Source organism: Meles meles, chromosome 5, assembly GCF_922984935.1.
Source record: "Meles meles chromosome 5, mMelMel3.1 paternal haplotype, whole genome shotgun sequence".
NCBI classification, from domain to species: Eukaryota; Metazoa; Chordata; class Mammalia; order Carnivora; family Mustelidae; genus Meles; species Meles meles.
In genome coordinates this window covers 64285992-64303305 of record NC_060070.1, presented here as the reverse complement: position 1 = coordinate 64303305, position 17314 = coordinate 64285992, and the positions used below count along the sequence as shown (strand labels likewise).

The following is a 17314-nucleotide window of genomic DNA, read 5'->3' as shown; positions in this document are numbered from 1 at the left end:
GTGTTTCTATCTCTGGTGCACAGCCCCATTTGGAGTCTCCAAAACCAGCAGATTCCTGCCACTTCTCGTACCACTCCTCCCAGAGGACAAAGGAGGGGGTCTCTCCAGATTTGCCACTTTTGGGGTCGCTGCTTGAAGAGCAGTGGCCTGATTGTGCCTTGGATCACAGTTTAAGGTAACCCCAAGCTGAAAACCCCCTCTCCCCCCCAGCTCCTTCTATGCAGCCAGCTTCCCTGCTCTGATTCCTGGGCTTTCTGCTGCACTCAGAGAGCACTGGTCTTTTTGTGATCCCATGGGTCCCGAGACCACACTGTCCCCATGAGGGCTCCACCCCCGCTTAGCCTCTGGAACGATGTCTTTCAGTGGAGCAGATTCCTAAAAGTTCCGATTTTGTGCAGTGCTTCTCTACTGCGTGCTGGGAGCTGGCCCCTCCCCACTGTAGTTTTTCTTCCCTATGTTGTCTCAGATTCACTTCTCCACACATCCTACCTTCCAGAAAGTGGTCAATTTTCTGTTCCTAGAATTGCTGCTCTTCTCTTCGATCTCCTATTGAGTTTGTAGCTGTTCAGGATGGTTTGATAACCATCTAGCTGAACTCCTGGGACCTGATGATATATATGTCTCCTCCTCTGCCATCTTGCTCCAGTACTGATTGGGATTGTTTTCTTAATATATCTTTCTGTTGATTCATTATTGGTGTAGAGAAATGCAATATACTCTGTGTGTTGATTTTATATTCTATGACTTTACTGAATTTGTTGACCATTTCTAGCAGTTTTTTGGTGGAGTCTTTTGGGTTTTCTATACATAGTGTCATGTCATCTGCAAATAGTGAAAGCTTGACTTCTCCCTTTCTGATTTGGATGTGTTTTATATCCTTTTGCTGTCTGATGGCTGTGGCTAGGACTTCCAGTACTATGTTGAATAAAAGTGGCGAGAATGGACATCTCTGTCTTGTTGCTGACTGTAGAGGGAAAGCTTTCAGTTTTTCCTCACTTAGGGTAATATTAGCTGTGGGTTTTCATATATGGCCTTTATTATGTTGAGGTATGTTCCTTCTGAACATGCTTTGTTGAGGGTTTTTAGCATATAGTTTTTAGTTATACTTTGTCAAGTGCTTTTTCTGCATCTATTGAAATGCTCATACATGTTTCTTGTCCTTTCTTTTGTTAATGTGATGTATCACATTGATTGCTTTGGAAATATTGAACCACCCTTGCAACACAGGAATAAATCCCACTTGATCATGATGAATGATTTTTTTTAATGTATTGTTGGATTTGGTATGCTAATATTTTATTGAGAATTTTTTATCTGTGTTCATTGGAATATTGGCCTGTATTTTTTTTTTTTTTAAGTGGTGTCTTTATCTGGTTTTGGTATTGGGATAATGCTGGCTTTGTTGAATGAGTTTGGAAGTTTTTCTTCCTCTTCTATTTTTTGGAATAGTTTGAAAAGAATAGGTATTAACTTTTCTTTAAATATTTGGTAGAATTTGGCTGTGAAACCACCTGGTCCAGACTTTTGTTTGTTGGGAATTTTTTAGTTACTAATTCAATTTCTTTGGTGGTTATCAGTCTGCTTCTTCCTGTTTCAGTTTTGATAATTTATATGTTTTGAGGAATTTCTCCATTTCTCTTAGGTTGTCCAATTTGTTGGCATATAATTTTTCAGGGTTTTCTTATAATTGTTTGTATTTCTGTGGTGTTGGTTGTTATTTCTCCTCTTTCATCTTTAATTTTACTTATTTGGGTCCTTTCTCTCTTGTTTTTGTAAGACTGGTTAAAGGTATATCAATTTTATTAATTTTTTCAAAGAACCAGCTCCTGCTTTCATTGGTCTATTCTATTGTTCTTTAAGTTTCTATATCATTTATTTGTGCTCTAATCTTTATTCTTATTATTAATTATATTAATTATTATTTTTCAAGAAAAGCAGACTACCACACACAGCACCTCATTTGGGTGTGTCTGGAGTCTTGGAAGCTTGACTACCCCACCTTTGCCTACAAATGGACCTTGAGAGCTTGTCTGAGGTTCTAGCAGGGGAGTGCAACTACTCGTACATCCCTGACTAAAGAATGTCCCTCTTCTATCGCAACACCCGCCTACCCAGCAAGATCCACTGAATTAACCCTCGTGATCGATGGGGTGATAGATGTTGCAGCCAGATCACTCTCACATCCTCTGCTCTAATCTTTATTATTTTCTTCCTTCTGCAGGTGTTAGGCCTTTTTTGTTCTTTTTATAGCTCCTTTAGGTATAAGATGAGGTTGTTTATCTGGTATTTTTCTTGCTTCTTGAGATAGGCCTGTACTGCTGTATACTTCCCTATTAGGACCACTTGTACCGCATCCCAAAGGTTTTGGTTTCATTTTCATTTGTTTCCATGTATTTTGAAATTTCTTCTTTGATTTCTGGGTTGACCCATTCATTGTTTAGTAGACTGCTGTTTAATGTCTATGTACTTATGGTCATTCTAAATTTTTTCTTGTGTTTGACTTCATAGCACTGTGGTCAGAAAAGGTGCGTGGAAAGACTTCAATCTTTTTGTATTTATTGAGGCCTATTTTATGATCTAATATGTGCTCTATTCTGGAGAATGTTCCATGTGTACTTGGAAAGAATATATATTCTGCTGTTTTAGGATGGAATGTTCTGAATATATCTGTTAAGTCCATCTGGTGTAGTGTTTCATTCAAAGCCACTGTTTCCTTGTATGTTTTCTGTTTAGATGATCTGTGCATTGATGTAACTTAAAGTCCCCTACTTTTTTTGTATTATTATTGATTAGTTCCTTTATGTTTGTTATGAGTTGTTTTATATATTTGTGTGATTCTATGTTGGATGTATAAATATTTACAATTATTATATCTTCTTGTTGGATTGTCCCATTTATTATTTATATAGAGCCCTTCTTCTTCTTCTTTTTTTTCTTGTTACAGTCTTTGTTTTAAAGTCTAGTTGGTCTGATACAACTTTTTTTTTTTTGGTGATTAATTATACTTTAATTTTCAACTTAAGTTTTGAATAGGTAAGACAATCATATGGGTCAGGTCTGATACAACTTTTGTTACTCCAGCTTTCTTTTGACATCCATTTGCATGATAAATATTTCTTCACCCCCTCACTTTCAATATGCAGGTGTTTTAGTCTAAAATGAGTTTCTTGTAGGCAGAAGACAGATGGGTCTTTTTTTTTTAATCCATTCTGACTCCTGTGTCTTTTGATTGGAGCATTTAGTCCATTTACATTCAAAGAAATTATTGATAGATATGTATTTATTTCCATTTCGTTACTTGCTTTGTGGTTGTTTCTGGAGATTTTCTCTGATCCTTTGTTGTCTCTCTCTTTCATGTTTTGCTGGTTTTCTTTAGTGATATATTTAGATTTCTTTCTCTTTGTTCTTTGCATGTTTATTAGTGATTTTTGATATATGATGATTACCACTAGGTTTATATATAACCTCTTCTGCAAATAGCATTCTATATTAAGATGATGGTTATTCAGGATTGAACTCATTCTTTTCTCCTGTCCTTCCTACATTTTAGATATATGTTATTATATTTTATACCTTTTTAGTGAGAGTTCCTCAGTTGATTTTTATGGAAATACTAATTTTTACTGCTTTTGTGTTTCCTGCCTTTATACTGTCACTTTAGGTCTCAACTTTGGACTCAAAAAGAGTTTCCTTTAATATTTCTTGCAGAGCTGGTTTAGGGGTCATGAACTCCTTTAGTTTCTGTTTGTCTTGGAAACTCTTTCTCTCTTTCCATTCTGAATGATAGCCTCCTGAATTGAGTATTCTTAGGAGCAGATTTTTCCCATTTAGCACTTTGAATGTATCATGCCACTGCCTTCTGGCTTGCCAAGTTTCTGTTGAGAAACCTCCGGCTAGCCTTATGGCTTTTCCTTTGTAAGTTAAGGACTTTGTCTTGCTGCTTTTTAAGATTTTTTTCTTTATCACTATATTTTGCAAATATAAGTACAGTGTGTTTTTGTGTTGGCCTGCTTTTGTTTATTTTGATGAGAGTACTCTGTGTCTCTTGGGTCTGGGTATCTGCTTCCTAATAGGTTTTCAGCTATTATTTCCTCAGATAAATTTTCTGTCCCCTTTTCTCTCTCTTCTTCTTCTGGGACTCCTATAATACAAATGTTATTACATTTGATGGAGTCACTGATTTCCCTAAGTCGATTCTCATGTTGCATGAGTCTTCTTTCTCTCTTTTGTTCAGCTTCTTTACTTTTCATTACTTTGTCTCCCAGGTCACTAATTTGTCCTTCTGCTTCTTCCAGCTTGCTGTTCATTGCAACAAGCCCGTTTCCAATCTCATTTATTGCATTCTTCATCTCTGGTTCTTTTCAAACTCTTTTATCTCTATGGTTTGATGAGAAGATATCACTGGTGTCTTCTCTTCTTTTCTCAAGCCAGTGAGTATTCTTATGACTGTTGCTTTAAGTTCTCCATCAGGCATGTTACTTATATCTGTTTTGCTTGGGTCTCTGGCTGTGGTCTCATCTTATTCTTTCATTTTGGATCAATTTCTCCATCTTCACATTTTGTCTAAGTCTTCTTCTCAGTGTTATAAAGGCCAGTTATGTCTTCTGCTCCTGAAAGTAAGGGCCTTATAAAGCAAAGGTCATATAGTGCCCAGAGCCTGGTGCTTCAGGGAAGGTCTCCAGTGTGTGCTGTGGTGGCTGGTGTCTGTGCTGTGCTGCTTCCTGCAGGTGGCTCTGCATTTATGCTGAGGGGCAGAGGAGGAAAATGGTGCTGGCCAGCTCGTTTGTTCCTGGAGAGCATTTCAGTGAATGCTGCCCCTCAGGGACACCTCTGAGAAGAGTGAATAATCTCCTCACTGTGTGCCCCAGGTGCTCTTCTCATCGCTGTTTCCACATTGTCTACCCTGGTTTTTTTGCGTGCTTCTCTCCAGCCAAGACTGCTGGCCTTAAAAGTCCAAGCTTTAAGACCCACTGGTTGCAAGAACTCACAAAATTTAGCCCCTCTCATTTTCCAAGCCCATGACTTGGGGAAATGCTCTCCTTGTGCATTCCTCTGTGTGTTCCTCTCTGTCACTCTCTCACCCTGCTCTATGACCACAGCTCCCTCTGCACTTCCTACATTCTTTGATGTGGCCCTCTTTTCCCTTTAGTTGTAGAGTTCATTCTGTCAGTGTTCAAGTCAATTTCTGGGGTATTTAGGATGGTTTGATAGCTATCTAGTTGTGTTTGTAGGATGACATGAACCTAGGATCCTCTTACTCCACTACCATCTTCCTGCTCCTGTCTTTGCATTTGTAGAGGGTGGTGGGATTCATATAATGCAATTACGTGCATTATTAACTTCATCCTTGAAACAGTCTCATAAGGAAGGTGCTGTTTGAACCTCCACTGATCACTGGAGAAACTGAGGCTCAAAGAGGTGAAAGAATATTCAGGGAGTTAGCAGTAGAGTGGGACTAGAGTTATTTCATTCCATTTAATACAACATATGTGGAATATCTGCTGGTCACCAGTAAGGAGCTGGGTATAGAAGATACAGAAGTTAATAAAGTTCCTCTTTTTTGAGGAATTTTTTCCTCTTTCCTCTTTTTTGAGCCTGAAACTTTTTGTTGGATCTCTGCTCTGCTTAAACGAAGTGAAGGTCAGGCATGTAATCAGGTGCAGTTTCTCTGGATGAACCACACCTGGACACTTGCTGCTCTGTGCCATGCTGTCTGAGGCTGTGTATGCATGAAGGCTAGAGACTGGGCCCAGGCTGTTAGCCCCTGGGCTCTATAGAGAAGCTAGGAGAGCCTTGAATGGCTTTTAATTTTGAGCATTTTAACAAGTTAGTAGTTTAGATACTTTTTAAAGTCATCAACTTCTTTAAGAATTTGATGAAATCTATGGAACCACACTCAAAGAAATGCAATATGCACATCAGTTTGTGTGTGTGTATGTGTGTGTGTGTGTGCACTAATTCTCAAGTTGACTTTAAAAGTCTATAAATAAATTCAGGATTAAAAGTTCCTGTTTTAATATTTATTCCAATCTCAAAAATAATTTTGAAATAAGCAAAAACACTTTTCTACTCTAATATTTACTCTAGTTTTAACACTCCATAGTGAAAAAAAGATTTTTGAAAAACACATAGAGCCATCCTGGAGTGAATAAGTTATAATTTTAACAAGTATTCACCTATTTATGTTGGTTCACTGAATTGTGAAATTTATCATATAATTTTAAGAAAAAAAATTTAAATTTTATTTATTTATTTGAGAGAATGAGCGAGTGAGAGAGCATGAGCAGAGGGAGAAGGAAAAGCAGACTACCTGCTAAACAGAGAGCCTGATGTGGGCCTTGATCCCAGGATTCTGGGGTTATGATCTGAGCTGAAGGCAGATGATTAATTGACTGTGCCACCCAGGTGCCCCAAGAAAATATCTTTAAAAGGATGCTTTGTGCACTTGAAAAAAGTTAATGCCACTGCCTGTTAAGAAACACAGTTCTGATACTGATTTTATTTTGGGAAAATATTGTATTGAATAAAATTTGAACATTATGTCTAATAATAATATTTAGCACATTATATTTGTAAAAGAGTATAAGAAAGTTTTTTAAAGCACATTAATGTATATTTGAACTTCATAATCTTGTGAAATAGGAAACGGAAATGGTATCTTAATGTATAGATAAGAAAAATAAAATTGGAAGGAAGTTAAGTGGATTGTCTTGTGCTACTTGAGGAGTGACAACACACCTAGAATTTGAATTCAGGCTGCCTTCTCAATCAAGGCACTGTCACTTACAACATACTACATATATTCTCTTCTAAGAAGGATTGCATGAAATGGTTTTTCTATTCTAAAATTCTCCTGTTGCATATTTTTATGAAAGTTGTTTTTTCAATCTCTAAAAATAAGATTTTAAAAAAATTAGTATAAACAATATAATATTAAATTGCCAGCTCTTGTCTTTTTTCCTCCCCGCTTAGCTCTATATGGCCTAGAAAAGGAAAGTATTCTTTCTCAGAGTGAAAATGTATCCTAGTGTTTTTGGACTCTTTCTGAGATCAATTCACCAGAAAAATACTTACTGATAAAAAATATAGTCTAAATCTTATTTGCATGTATAAATGTTTCATTACTTTATGAAATGCACTGAAGTATCTTAATGAGAGAAAAATACCCCCCAAAATACCCAAAAAAAACCCAAAGGAGAATTGCCTGTCAAAGTAAAAAATGTCAGGATTTTGTGGGGGATAAGTAATACTCACTTTATCCATTTCCTGTTTGAAAGTGGCAAATACCTCATTGCTTTTTGTTAGTGTGTTCTGGAACTCTTCAAATCTTCCAGAGTAGAGGGTAAGCTGTAAATAGGGAAAAAAGTGGATCCCTTTTAGGGTTGCTTTCAGAATGCTTCCAGAACAAAACAACATGTCATTGTTCATTATTTGAGAAGAAAAATGACTTAAGGGAATTCTCAATACAATGTTAGTAGTATGTTCAGTTCTTTTATTTACTGTGGGAATAACCTGAATCAGTGAGTATGACTGAAGTACATTTTTAAGGAAAAATGAAAAAATAACATGTGTCATCGCCATTTCATTATTATCGTAACTTTTACCAACAAACTTTTATTGAGCACTGAACATACATATTGACTCTATGTTCAAAAACATTTAACAAATGACTACTGTCTTTGAGAGTCTTGTGCTCCTGATAGGAAGCTATTCTCAAAGACAGCTTGACTGTGGGACAGTGAATGCAAAGTGCCAGCTCCATTAAGGATAGCGCCAGTCAGAGAGGGACGTGAACATGGCAGGTGATCACGTGAGCCATATTTCTGTGGGGAAGGCAAGCCTTACACTTACCTGGAGTGCGAATGTATACAAATGAAAAGAAGTGGTAGAAAAGGTAGACCAGACATGGGTGACTGCCATTATATAGCTTGGTCCACACTGAGCAGCCGCTATTTACATTTTAGTCAAGTTGGTTTTGTGTGTTTATGAATACAGTGTTCTAGCCAATAGCAGTTAAATGTCCCTTTTCATCAAAATCAGTTTATTATACCAGTTTTCTACAGATGGAAAGAATGAGTCTTGAGGAAGGAACGCCTTTTCTAATATGCATACAATACTAGACATCATATGGGTTAGGGTTGGCAAGGTGTGGCTCACCATGGGAGTGGTACCTTGTACCTCTATCCACATCCTTATTCCAAGGCTTGCGTTTGGGGTAGGAGTAAAGCAGGGCAGGGAAGGAGGGTGTGTTGCTAGTGACAGTAATGCAATAATAAAATGTTTTCGAAAATGATTTTAGAATAGCATGCTTTGAGTGAGTGGAGATTTAATATAGATGGTACATGTTAGTAAAGCCTGCATTTTCAAATGAGTATTTAGTACTGTTGGATGCCTGGAGCAGCTCCAACTCCTCAGATGGGCACCAGATGACTAGCTGGTAGTACCTGTGACACTGTCATTTCAAAAGCAGAAAAAAAGAATGACTGGAAGCCAGTAGATTGGAGAGTTCTCAGTCTTGGGGGTGAGAAGTAGAGAGAGTATGGGACTCAACCCCTAGAACCCAGAAAATCTGCTTATCTAGAATGGCTTATTCTCAAATGTTTGAGAATGGCAGAGATTTTACCATAGTAAACAAGAACAATGAAATGATAATATAAAACCTCTCCACAGGATAAATTTTTGCAAAGCCAAACAATGGCTGACCATCACCTTAAAATCACACCTTAGCTCTGCGAATATATGACAGGGCAACTCTAGTGGCCTAAAATTTGTTTCTCATGATTCCTTGGCACACAGATTAAAGAAGCCTGAGTAAAGGAGCATCAGGGAAGTCATGGCCAGGAAGGTACACCACGATTTTACACACACACACACACACACACACACAGAGCACATAAGACAACCCTTACGCATTAACTCATTATGTGCAATGCACTCTTGACTTATTCTATTCCATTCTGTTTTTTTGTTTTTTTTTTTCTTCAAAGTACTGGCTGGGATCCACTGAGTTGATTTCAGGGCCCCGAGTAGGTCAAGCCCCGTAATCCGAGAATAAGCGTGTATGGGACTGGCTACCTACACTGCACGTGATCTAGTGGTCTAGGGTGGGAATAACTACTCCAGAATGATCTTCTTCACCTTCTATTGCAAAATTCGTTCCTTTGCATTCTTGGTCCTATCTCCTGTTAAGCTTCTTTTTCTGACTTTCTCTCCTTTCTTTTCCACACTGCTCAGTAATTCCTGCAGAGTTACAGGAGGGTGGCATATATTGCAGTCTCCTGGGCAGGTCCTCCCAAACTCACTCTTGCAGCCCCGGAATTGCAGGCAGCCCACAGGAGGAGTGGGAGTGGGTGCATGCGCTGTCCACCTCCTGGGCACAACCTTGTCAGTATCAGCCCGGACAACCGCACCCAGCTTGGTCAGCTTCTGCTCTTCCTTTGGGCAGAACACTCTTTCGGGTGTATACGTTGGGCAGATTTTGTTTCCCTTCCTCTTGTTTTCTTGTGGGATGGAGAAGGCAGACACACCCCGAGTGCCAGGAAGCGGTGTCTCATTTCATTACCCCTTCTCCTGGCTTTTTTCTAGGGACCGTTTCCCCCCCCCCAACTTTCTTTCTTTCTTTTTAAATTACATGTAATATAAGATATACTATCTCAGTTATTTCAAGTGCACAGTTCAGTATTGTTACTTCTATTCATGTTGTTGTGTAACTGATTTCCAGAACTATTTCATCTTGCAAAACTGAAACTCAACACCCATGAAACAGTTAAAGTCCTTGTTTCCCTTCTTCGAACTATTTTTCATACTCAGCTTTTCTTCCTATTTGACCTCTTTGTTGTAGGTGGCAAAAGCTGTGTGGATTATATTTTTCTCAGGTAACCAACTCTAAGGCTCTTTACTTACAGTAACTAAAAATGGGCACTTCCTGTTTACTTTATGCCAGTTTGCTTGGTAGTACCTCCCCTCTCTACTATGCTGACATGGTGCATGTTTGGTTTCATGTGTCATATGCCTGCTCTTATTTTGGTATTTCAGAGAGGCATGGAAAGGACATCCAGAGGTCATCCACAGTACTTCTGCCAGAGGCAGAAATAGAACCAAACCATTTTAGGGTCAATAATAACAACAATTGCTCCAACATTTTCACTTTTAAGTGAGTGAGTGACACACACCGTCTTTTAATGGAGCACCGAATTTTAATGACAAACTTTCATAGCATATAGGAAACAGAAGCGTGCCTAGGAATCGTCTTAGCAAACCTGTGCGATTTGGTTTGGGAACAAGTCCAATTATTATAGTAGTTGAAGAGTAATCTCCTCTCATCCTCTCTACAGAAGGTGAGGACTTCGGGGTTTAAAGGCCAATTTACTCGGTGATCTTCCCCCTTGGGCCGTATTTTTGTGGCTGCATCGTTAGTACTGCTGACTTTCCACATCCACCATCTTCATCCGTATCGATCCAGTGAACACTCTATTTGTAGTGACAATTGCATCCCATTGATCATTTCTGACATTTACTCTGTTGCCTTGGTTTGTATAACTGAGAGCCAGACATCCCTTCCCTAAGTGAAAACCATGCCCTAAACTGGCAAGCTGTTGTTTTACGGCTGAAAGTGACTTCGCCTAGTAAAACACAATCTGTCCTTGTTATTTCCCTTGCTCAGACCATAGAAGTGGTCTCAATGGACTTAAGACCTTTGTTTCTGACCACCCCGCTCCTTCAAAGAAACTGTAAAACCAAAGGAAGTGTTCAAAGGCTAAGCACACTGACCTGTGGTAGATTTTTTTTCTCAAGGTTTAAAGGTTTTAAAAATATAATGTTGCTACTTTTTAAGAAGAACTTTAAACATGATTTAACATAGGGCTTGGAGACCTCTATATTCTTCTTGAAGATTAAGTTATTACTGGAGTTTTGAAAAGTGCCTTGAAGACAAGAGACATACAAGGGAGGGTCCTTGCAGAGAGCCCACATGATGGAAAGTACAGGATAAGTCAAGGTTAACCTAGCTTGGGGCCACATGGCTTCAACCCTGGAAGTTCTCTGCCTTCAAGAACTAGAGCCGAACAGGGTCTGGAGATCCTTTTCCAGGTGTTCTTCAATCTTTTTTGCCCCTACAGACTCCTTTTGTCTCATACATCCCTATGCAGATCCTTACCTATGAAATAATAGTTGTATTAGCTCATACACTAATTGTTAGCATTTTTATTAAAATTATCATTATCATTAGATTGCAAATTTAATTAGGTAGGGATTTTTGATTCTCTTATTGATTAGTATATCTCCAACACCTAGAATCTTGCTGAGCACTGAGTGGGTACTCAATCAATACTGGTTGAATTAATTATACTTCTTATGGGCCAGGCATGGAGCTAGGTGCTTTGCATGCATAACTTGAAAACAAACTGCATATATTACATATTCATTTACTCATTTTCCTTTTATAAACTTAACCAAACACATGAATAATTGCCATCCATAGCTGCTGAGGGAGTGCTGATAGAATGTCAAAAACAACTAAATTTTAGATAGTAGCTGATGCCTTGTATGCTGTTATATTTTGGAAATACTGAAAATTGATGAGGCTCCCAGAGGTCGGAGAACTCCAGCTTGGGATCACTGATATATTACAGTATTCTTCTTTTATGACAAAGAAATTTAGGTGTAGAGAGGTTCAGATGAATTGCATAAGGTCAGACAAATTCTGAGCAGAAGAGCCAGGACTCTGATCTTGGTCCCTGGACTCAGTCACTCGGTCCAGTACTGAGGGACAAGCAAGGAACATGGGCATGTCTAAAACCCCTGGTAGAAGCTTTTTCGTATTTGAGGGGGTATTGGTGGGATATTGGATCACACCTTTATGTTTTATTCTACAGGTCTTTAAATGCCTAGATTCTGATGCCAGCTGGAGACATGACTCTAGCCCAGAGCCTAGTGGTATTAACCTACCCTTCTCAGGTTCGTTATCACCATTTAGTATAGAGGAGTAGAGATTGCTTGTCACAAACAATGAAGAGCTTCAAATATTATCTATTGTACCCCTCAAGGCTCTCTGTTGTGAATGGGGTAGAGACAGGGTCAGGAGCCCTGCCCTGATTCTCTGGACTGTCTCCAAGACTGTGAGGTCACACCTTCTCTCCTCTTGCCCACCTCTGGTTAGAGTGACCACTGCCTACCACTCACCCCACAACCATGATGTGGTTGGTGGCTTTGTACTAACCTAAAGGATGAGCTTGAGTTGTAACTCTAGAGTTGAGTCTTTTAACCCTGGATCCTTTGATTTTATTGAGAGTAGGAAACATGCTTCAAATTCCTATTTAATCAGTATTTAAAAATGATTTTGATGTGGGTTATTTTATATTACTGAGGGAAAACAATTATTGTTGCATTGGGTTCACACATTGGAAAAGTCTGCTTTAGGAAGTTTAGATATGAAAATGCTATCTGTGGGGCGCCTGGGTGGCTCAGTGGATTAAGCCGCTGCCTTCGGCTCAGGTCATGATCTCAGGGTCCTGGGATGGAGCCCCGCATCGGGCTCTCTGCTCCGCGGGGAGCCTGCTTCCTCCTCTCTCTCTCTGCCTGCCTCTCTGCTTACTTGTGATCTCTCTCTCTGTCAAATAAATAAAATGAAATCTAAAAAAAAAAAAAAAAAGAAAATGCTATCTGTGTTTTTATCTGCAGTGATAAGATTTGTGATTTTGTCTCTTACTTTTCTTATTTGCCTCTTTTTTTTTTAAAGATTTTATTTATTTATTTGGCAGACAGATATAACAAGTAGGCAGAGAGGCAGGCAGAGAGGGGTGGGGGGAGGAAGCAGGCTCTCCACTGAGCAGAGAGCCTGATGTGGGGCTCCATCCCAGGATCCTGGGATCATGACCTGAGCTGAAGACAGAGGCTTTAACCCACTGAGACACCCAGGTCCCCTCTTGCTTGCCTCTTTAAAAATGAACAAGTATCCATTGAACTTGTTCATTCAGGCAATGAACAAGTTTTTTGGTTTTGTTTTTTTATAGTGAATAAGGATATAGCAGTGTGCACATAAACATTTACAAGTGAATTACACCAATCTGAAATTAACGCTGCAGAGCTTGGAAGGCTTGTGATTTCCTCACTTTTCGTGAGTTTATTTGCTCTCTGGGACTTATAGTCCTTGTAGCACTGGGATTCCCAGTGGGGGAGCTAGCACCACTCTATGGCTCAGCCCTGGGATGCCTCATCTGGAACAGGACAGGGAACATTTGCCGGAAGGGCAGAGCCCCGGGGGCATGGAAAAGATGGATAGAATCATCTGTTGCCTGAGGCTTTATTCTTGAGTCTGAAATAGGAATTCTTGCAGTCTCCTCAGAACACACATGGCATTACAAAGCCAAATCAAAATTGTTCCCTACTTGTCTGTTGTTTCTAGTCATTAACCACTGACAAGTCCAACTTCTGATAGCACAAAACTTTGGTGCTGACTTTATTTTTCTAATTTCCTTTTGTTATAAATCATATCTAACAAGCAAGGATATTCTAGATGGTACATCTGATCAGTTTACATTTTATTCTTGCTTTAGTAGGGTAACAGGGAGTAGAGAGAGAGAGGATGTTTTATGAACAGATAGGCAGGAGCCTGGACACCAGCTCATTCCAATTGGCCATCTCAGGGCCCTCACTTGTGTTTCAGCAAACCATCTGACTGGATGTTGTGTGGAGCATTTATTTTTCTTAGAGATAATATCGTGCTTTTATTTTTATTTTAAAATAATAAATATGAAGTTAGGGTTCATTTCTAACTCCTGTACCCCCCGGCCCTGCCACACATAAGGCCTGGTACAGACTAGCTTTGCTTCATACCCCATGCATTGTTGTCCCCCCTTCACCTGAGCCTGTAGGACTGTCTCTTGTTCCTTCAGCACTTTGGCCTGAAGTTTCCACTCTGCTGCCTGGTTCAGCAACTGTGAGGAGAGAGAATGCATGGAAAGACTGTCAAATTGCCCTTTACGTCACCATGTGGTGATGATTTGTGTATAAAACTTAATGACTTGCTAACTAACCCTTTTAAGTAATTTTTTGGCAACTTTGCAAAGTATCTAGGAAAGCTAAGTAAGCAGATAAACAGTTGGATTCTCCACTGAAAATCTGTGGTTCTAATGGATAAAAAAGAGAAAAATAACCTACAACTCAGGCACGAATCACACAAAATTTAACCTCCCACCAAATTCTGGAACCTCCTCTAGAAATCCTGTTCAACCATCATCCAGCCTCTGCTCGAACATTTCCAGAACACCTCCACCTGGGTCATTGGGGTGAGCAAATGTTTCTTTATAGTAAACTCAGAGTTGTCCTCCTAGACCATGGTTCTCCACCACTGCAGGCATCAGAATCTGCTAAGGAGCATGATAAAAAGCAGATCCCTCTCAAACAATGTCAACTGGGAAGTACAGGGTGTGATTATAGTCTATAATGAGAGCAAATCCCCAAGACAGTTTGGATGTTGGTGTCCCATGGATTACATTTTGAGAAACATTGGGTTAGAATTTTGACCTATTATGCCAAATCTTATAGAAGATTTATTCGGTAAGTCTTATCCCTCTTCCAGGAGGCAGCCTGTCAAATACAGCCAAGGCCCTCATATCAAAGATAGTCAGAATTGGGAGCTGATGGATTTAATTGAAAATGTTGTTCTAGGTATAAAAATCACACACACATATGTAAGACATGTTATTTTGGGGGTGCCTGGGCGGCTCATTCAGTTAAGTACCTGACTTTTGATTTTGGTTCAGGTCAGGATTTCAGGGTTGTGAGATGGAGCCCTGCGTTAGGCTCTGCACTCAGTGCGAGTATGGTTCTTCCTTCTCCCTCTGGCCCTCCCCCTGCTTGTGCCCTCTCACTCCAATAAGGAAAGAGAAAGAAAGAAGGAAAGAAATAAAGAAAGAAAGGGAGAAAGAAAGAAAGAAATCTATCTTTATAAAAGTAAAAAAACATGTTATTTCAACTTAAGATGCCTATTTATTTGTTTTGATAGAGGGCTGTGGTCTTTGTTTTGGGTATGGGTCTTCTGATTGGAATTCAGAGAAGCTTTTCATTGTTTGTTTTGTTTTTATAAAAATTATGTCCATAATGTGCCACATACAATTTATAATTTTTTTTTTTTTTTTACTTTTTAAAACAATAGTACTAGAACCTACAGACCTAAAGGTATTGCAAAGAAGCTTGATTGGGTAATTCTCTGGAGTTGTAGAGCTTTCTCCCAGTCTTTTATAGCTATTCCCACTCCAAAAATAGCATGTTTTGTGCTATTTGTCTCCATTTCATCTTTCAAAACCTTAAGCATAGTTTTCATAGAAACAACTCTTTCTTTTCACACTTACATTTCATTAGTTTCTTTGTCGTTCTGTTGGTTTTCATAATACAAAAGCAAGAATAACTGAAAGAAAAGGTTTGGGAGTAAAGAGCTGATTCTTGGTCACTGCCATCTTACTTAACTTGGGAACCCATGTACAGACACTCAAGTGGCTGTCTAGGCATAGGATTCAACATGCTGTGGGCATCTTTAGTGTGTTTACGAAGAGAATGATGGACATCATGGATTAATCTGGCTAGTCAATTAGGTGGCCATCAGCTTATGAAGTTTCTAGTATATGGGAAGACAGGCTGATTTCTTTCTTTCTTTTTCTTTGCTCCTATTTTAAAAAATGTCCACTTTTTGCAATCAGAACAAAAAACAATAAAGTCATCATTTAAAAAAACTTGGAAGCATCTTTTTTAGCATTCAAGTTTATCTTTTTCTCTTGGCTCAACCTCTCCATTTGTAAAATGGATTCTATCTGTTCCTCTATGCCTCTCAGTGAGCTATGAAGGTTAATTGTTAGAGGAGTGCAATCAACCCATCCCATGGAGGGCTGGGGAGCATGTGGAGTCCAAGACTTGTAGGCTCCTCTCTGGCCATCCGATCCCCTGCTTCACTGAGCAGGCTGAGGAGGCCAGTGGTGACTGGTGGTTCCCTGACCAAGAGGGAACAAGGTGGCTGCCTATTCCGCTTGGGATGAAAGAACCCTCCAGCTCTGACTTGATATTTCACTGCTTTCAATAAGAAGCATCACAGCTGGTACCTGAAGAACTGAGGGGGCTACTTTTTTTGGCCTCAAATCTGCTGCTTTGCTAAATGAGGGTAGGAAAAAAGGGTAGCACGCTAGTTTCTTGCAAAGGCTGGGTCACCTCAAAACTGCCCCTAGTTTCTTTCAAATGAAGCTCTGCCTGGTTATTCTTCTGTCAGGTCTTAACGTTCTGTATCAAAGATACTGCTATCCTGAAGGGAGCATAGTTTGCCTCAGAGGATAATTATGCCCATGGTGGCATATCAATTTTCTTGGATTCTGACTAATAATTAGATGCTTTATTTCTTATTTTGAGAGCCAGTTGTAGGTGGATTTAACAACATACCTTTTTTTTAAAAGGTTTATTTATTTGAGAGAGAGTGAGAGCAAGAGGGATCACAGAGGGAGAGAGAGAAGCAGACTCGCTGCTGAGCAGGGAGTGTGATGTGGGACCTGATCCCACCCCCGTGGGATCATGACCTGAACCGAAGGCAGACACTTAACTGACTGAACCACCCAGGTGCCCCAACTTAACCTTTTTTATTAAGAGCCCATGGACTTCTGATTTGAGATTATTCAGTGTCCATCAGGTTCTATTCTCTAAAATTCGTCCTTTGTTGCTATGTTTGCAAACTGAAGTTATGATTAAATTACTCTTCTAACAAATTGAAGTGATTCTAATCTGGTTTTATGTTATCACAGAGTTTGTGATCAGTTGCTAAATGGCCAAATTTGAATGATTGGTCCACTGACTGCATTTTAAATCTCTCTCCCCAGCGACAGACACACACTTCAATGCATGCCTCTGAAACACACCTCTGAGTGTGATGTACAATCACAGAGCTTAGGTTTTGGAGACAGACACACTGGAGATGTGATGTGTTGGAAGTGTGACCAACACATCTTGATCACTTAGCAGTGTGTGACCTTAAACAAGTCACATATCTTCTACGAGCTTCCGTTCTTGCATCTGCAGAATGGCCCTATAGCTGTTTTCACAATGTTTGGAATTAGTGAGAAATCATTAAAAGCCACCACTCAGTTTCTTAAACCCCAACCTCAGAAGCCATCCCTGACTGTTTCCTTTCCTCACTGTCACCATCTTCAGTTCAGAACACTGACTGTTGGTTTTGCACTGAAAACTTCTATCCATGTCCAGCTCGCCAACTGGATGTTGCCATGTGCCCAACCCAAGCCGCCATCAGGCTTCTCCCATATTGCTGGAGTAAGCTCCTTGT

The 17314-nt window shown here is 39.5% G+C and overlaps 1 protein-coding gene across 1 annotated transcript in view; it reads right to left on the bottom strand.

Annotated features, from left to right (window-relative positions):
- Nucleotides 1–17314, bottom strand: part of TXLNB (taxilin beta) — a 55827-nt gene that overhangs the window by 11847 nt on the left and 26666 nt on the right. Inside the window, exons 7-8 of the mRNA XM_046005759.1 lie at nucleotides 13860–13934; nucleotides 7255–7347 (exon numbers count right to left, since the gene is read on the bottom strand). Coding sequence (XP_045861715.1) covers nucleotides 7255–7347; nucleotides 13860–13934 — 168 coding nt within the window. The remainder of the gene's footprint in view (nucleotides 1–7254; nucleotides 7348–13859; nucleotides 13935–17314) is intronic.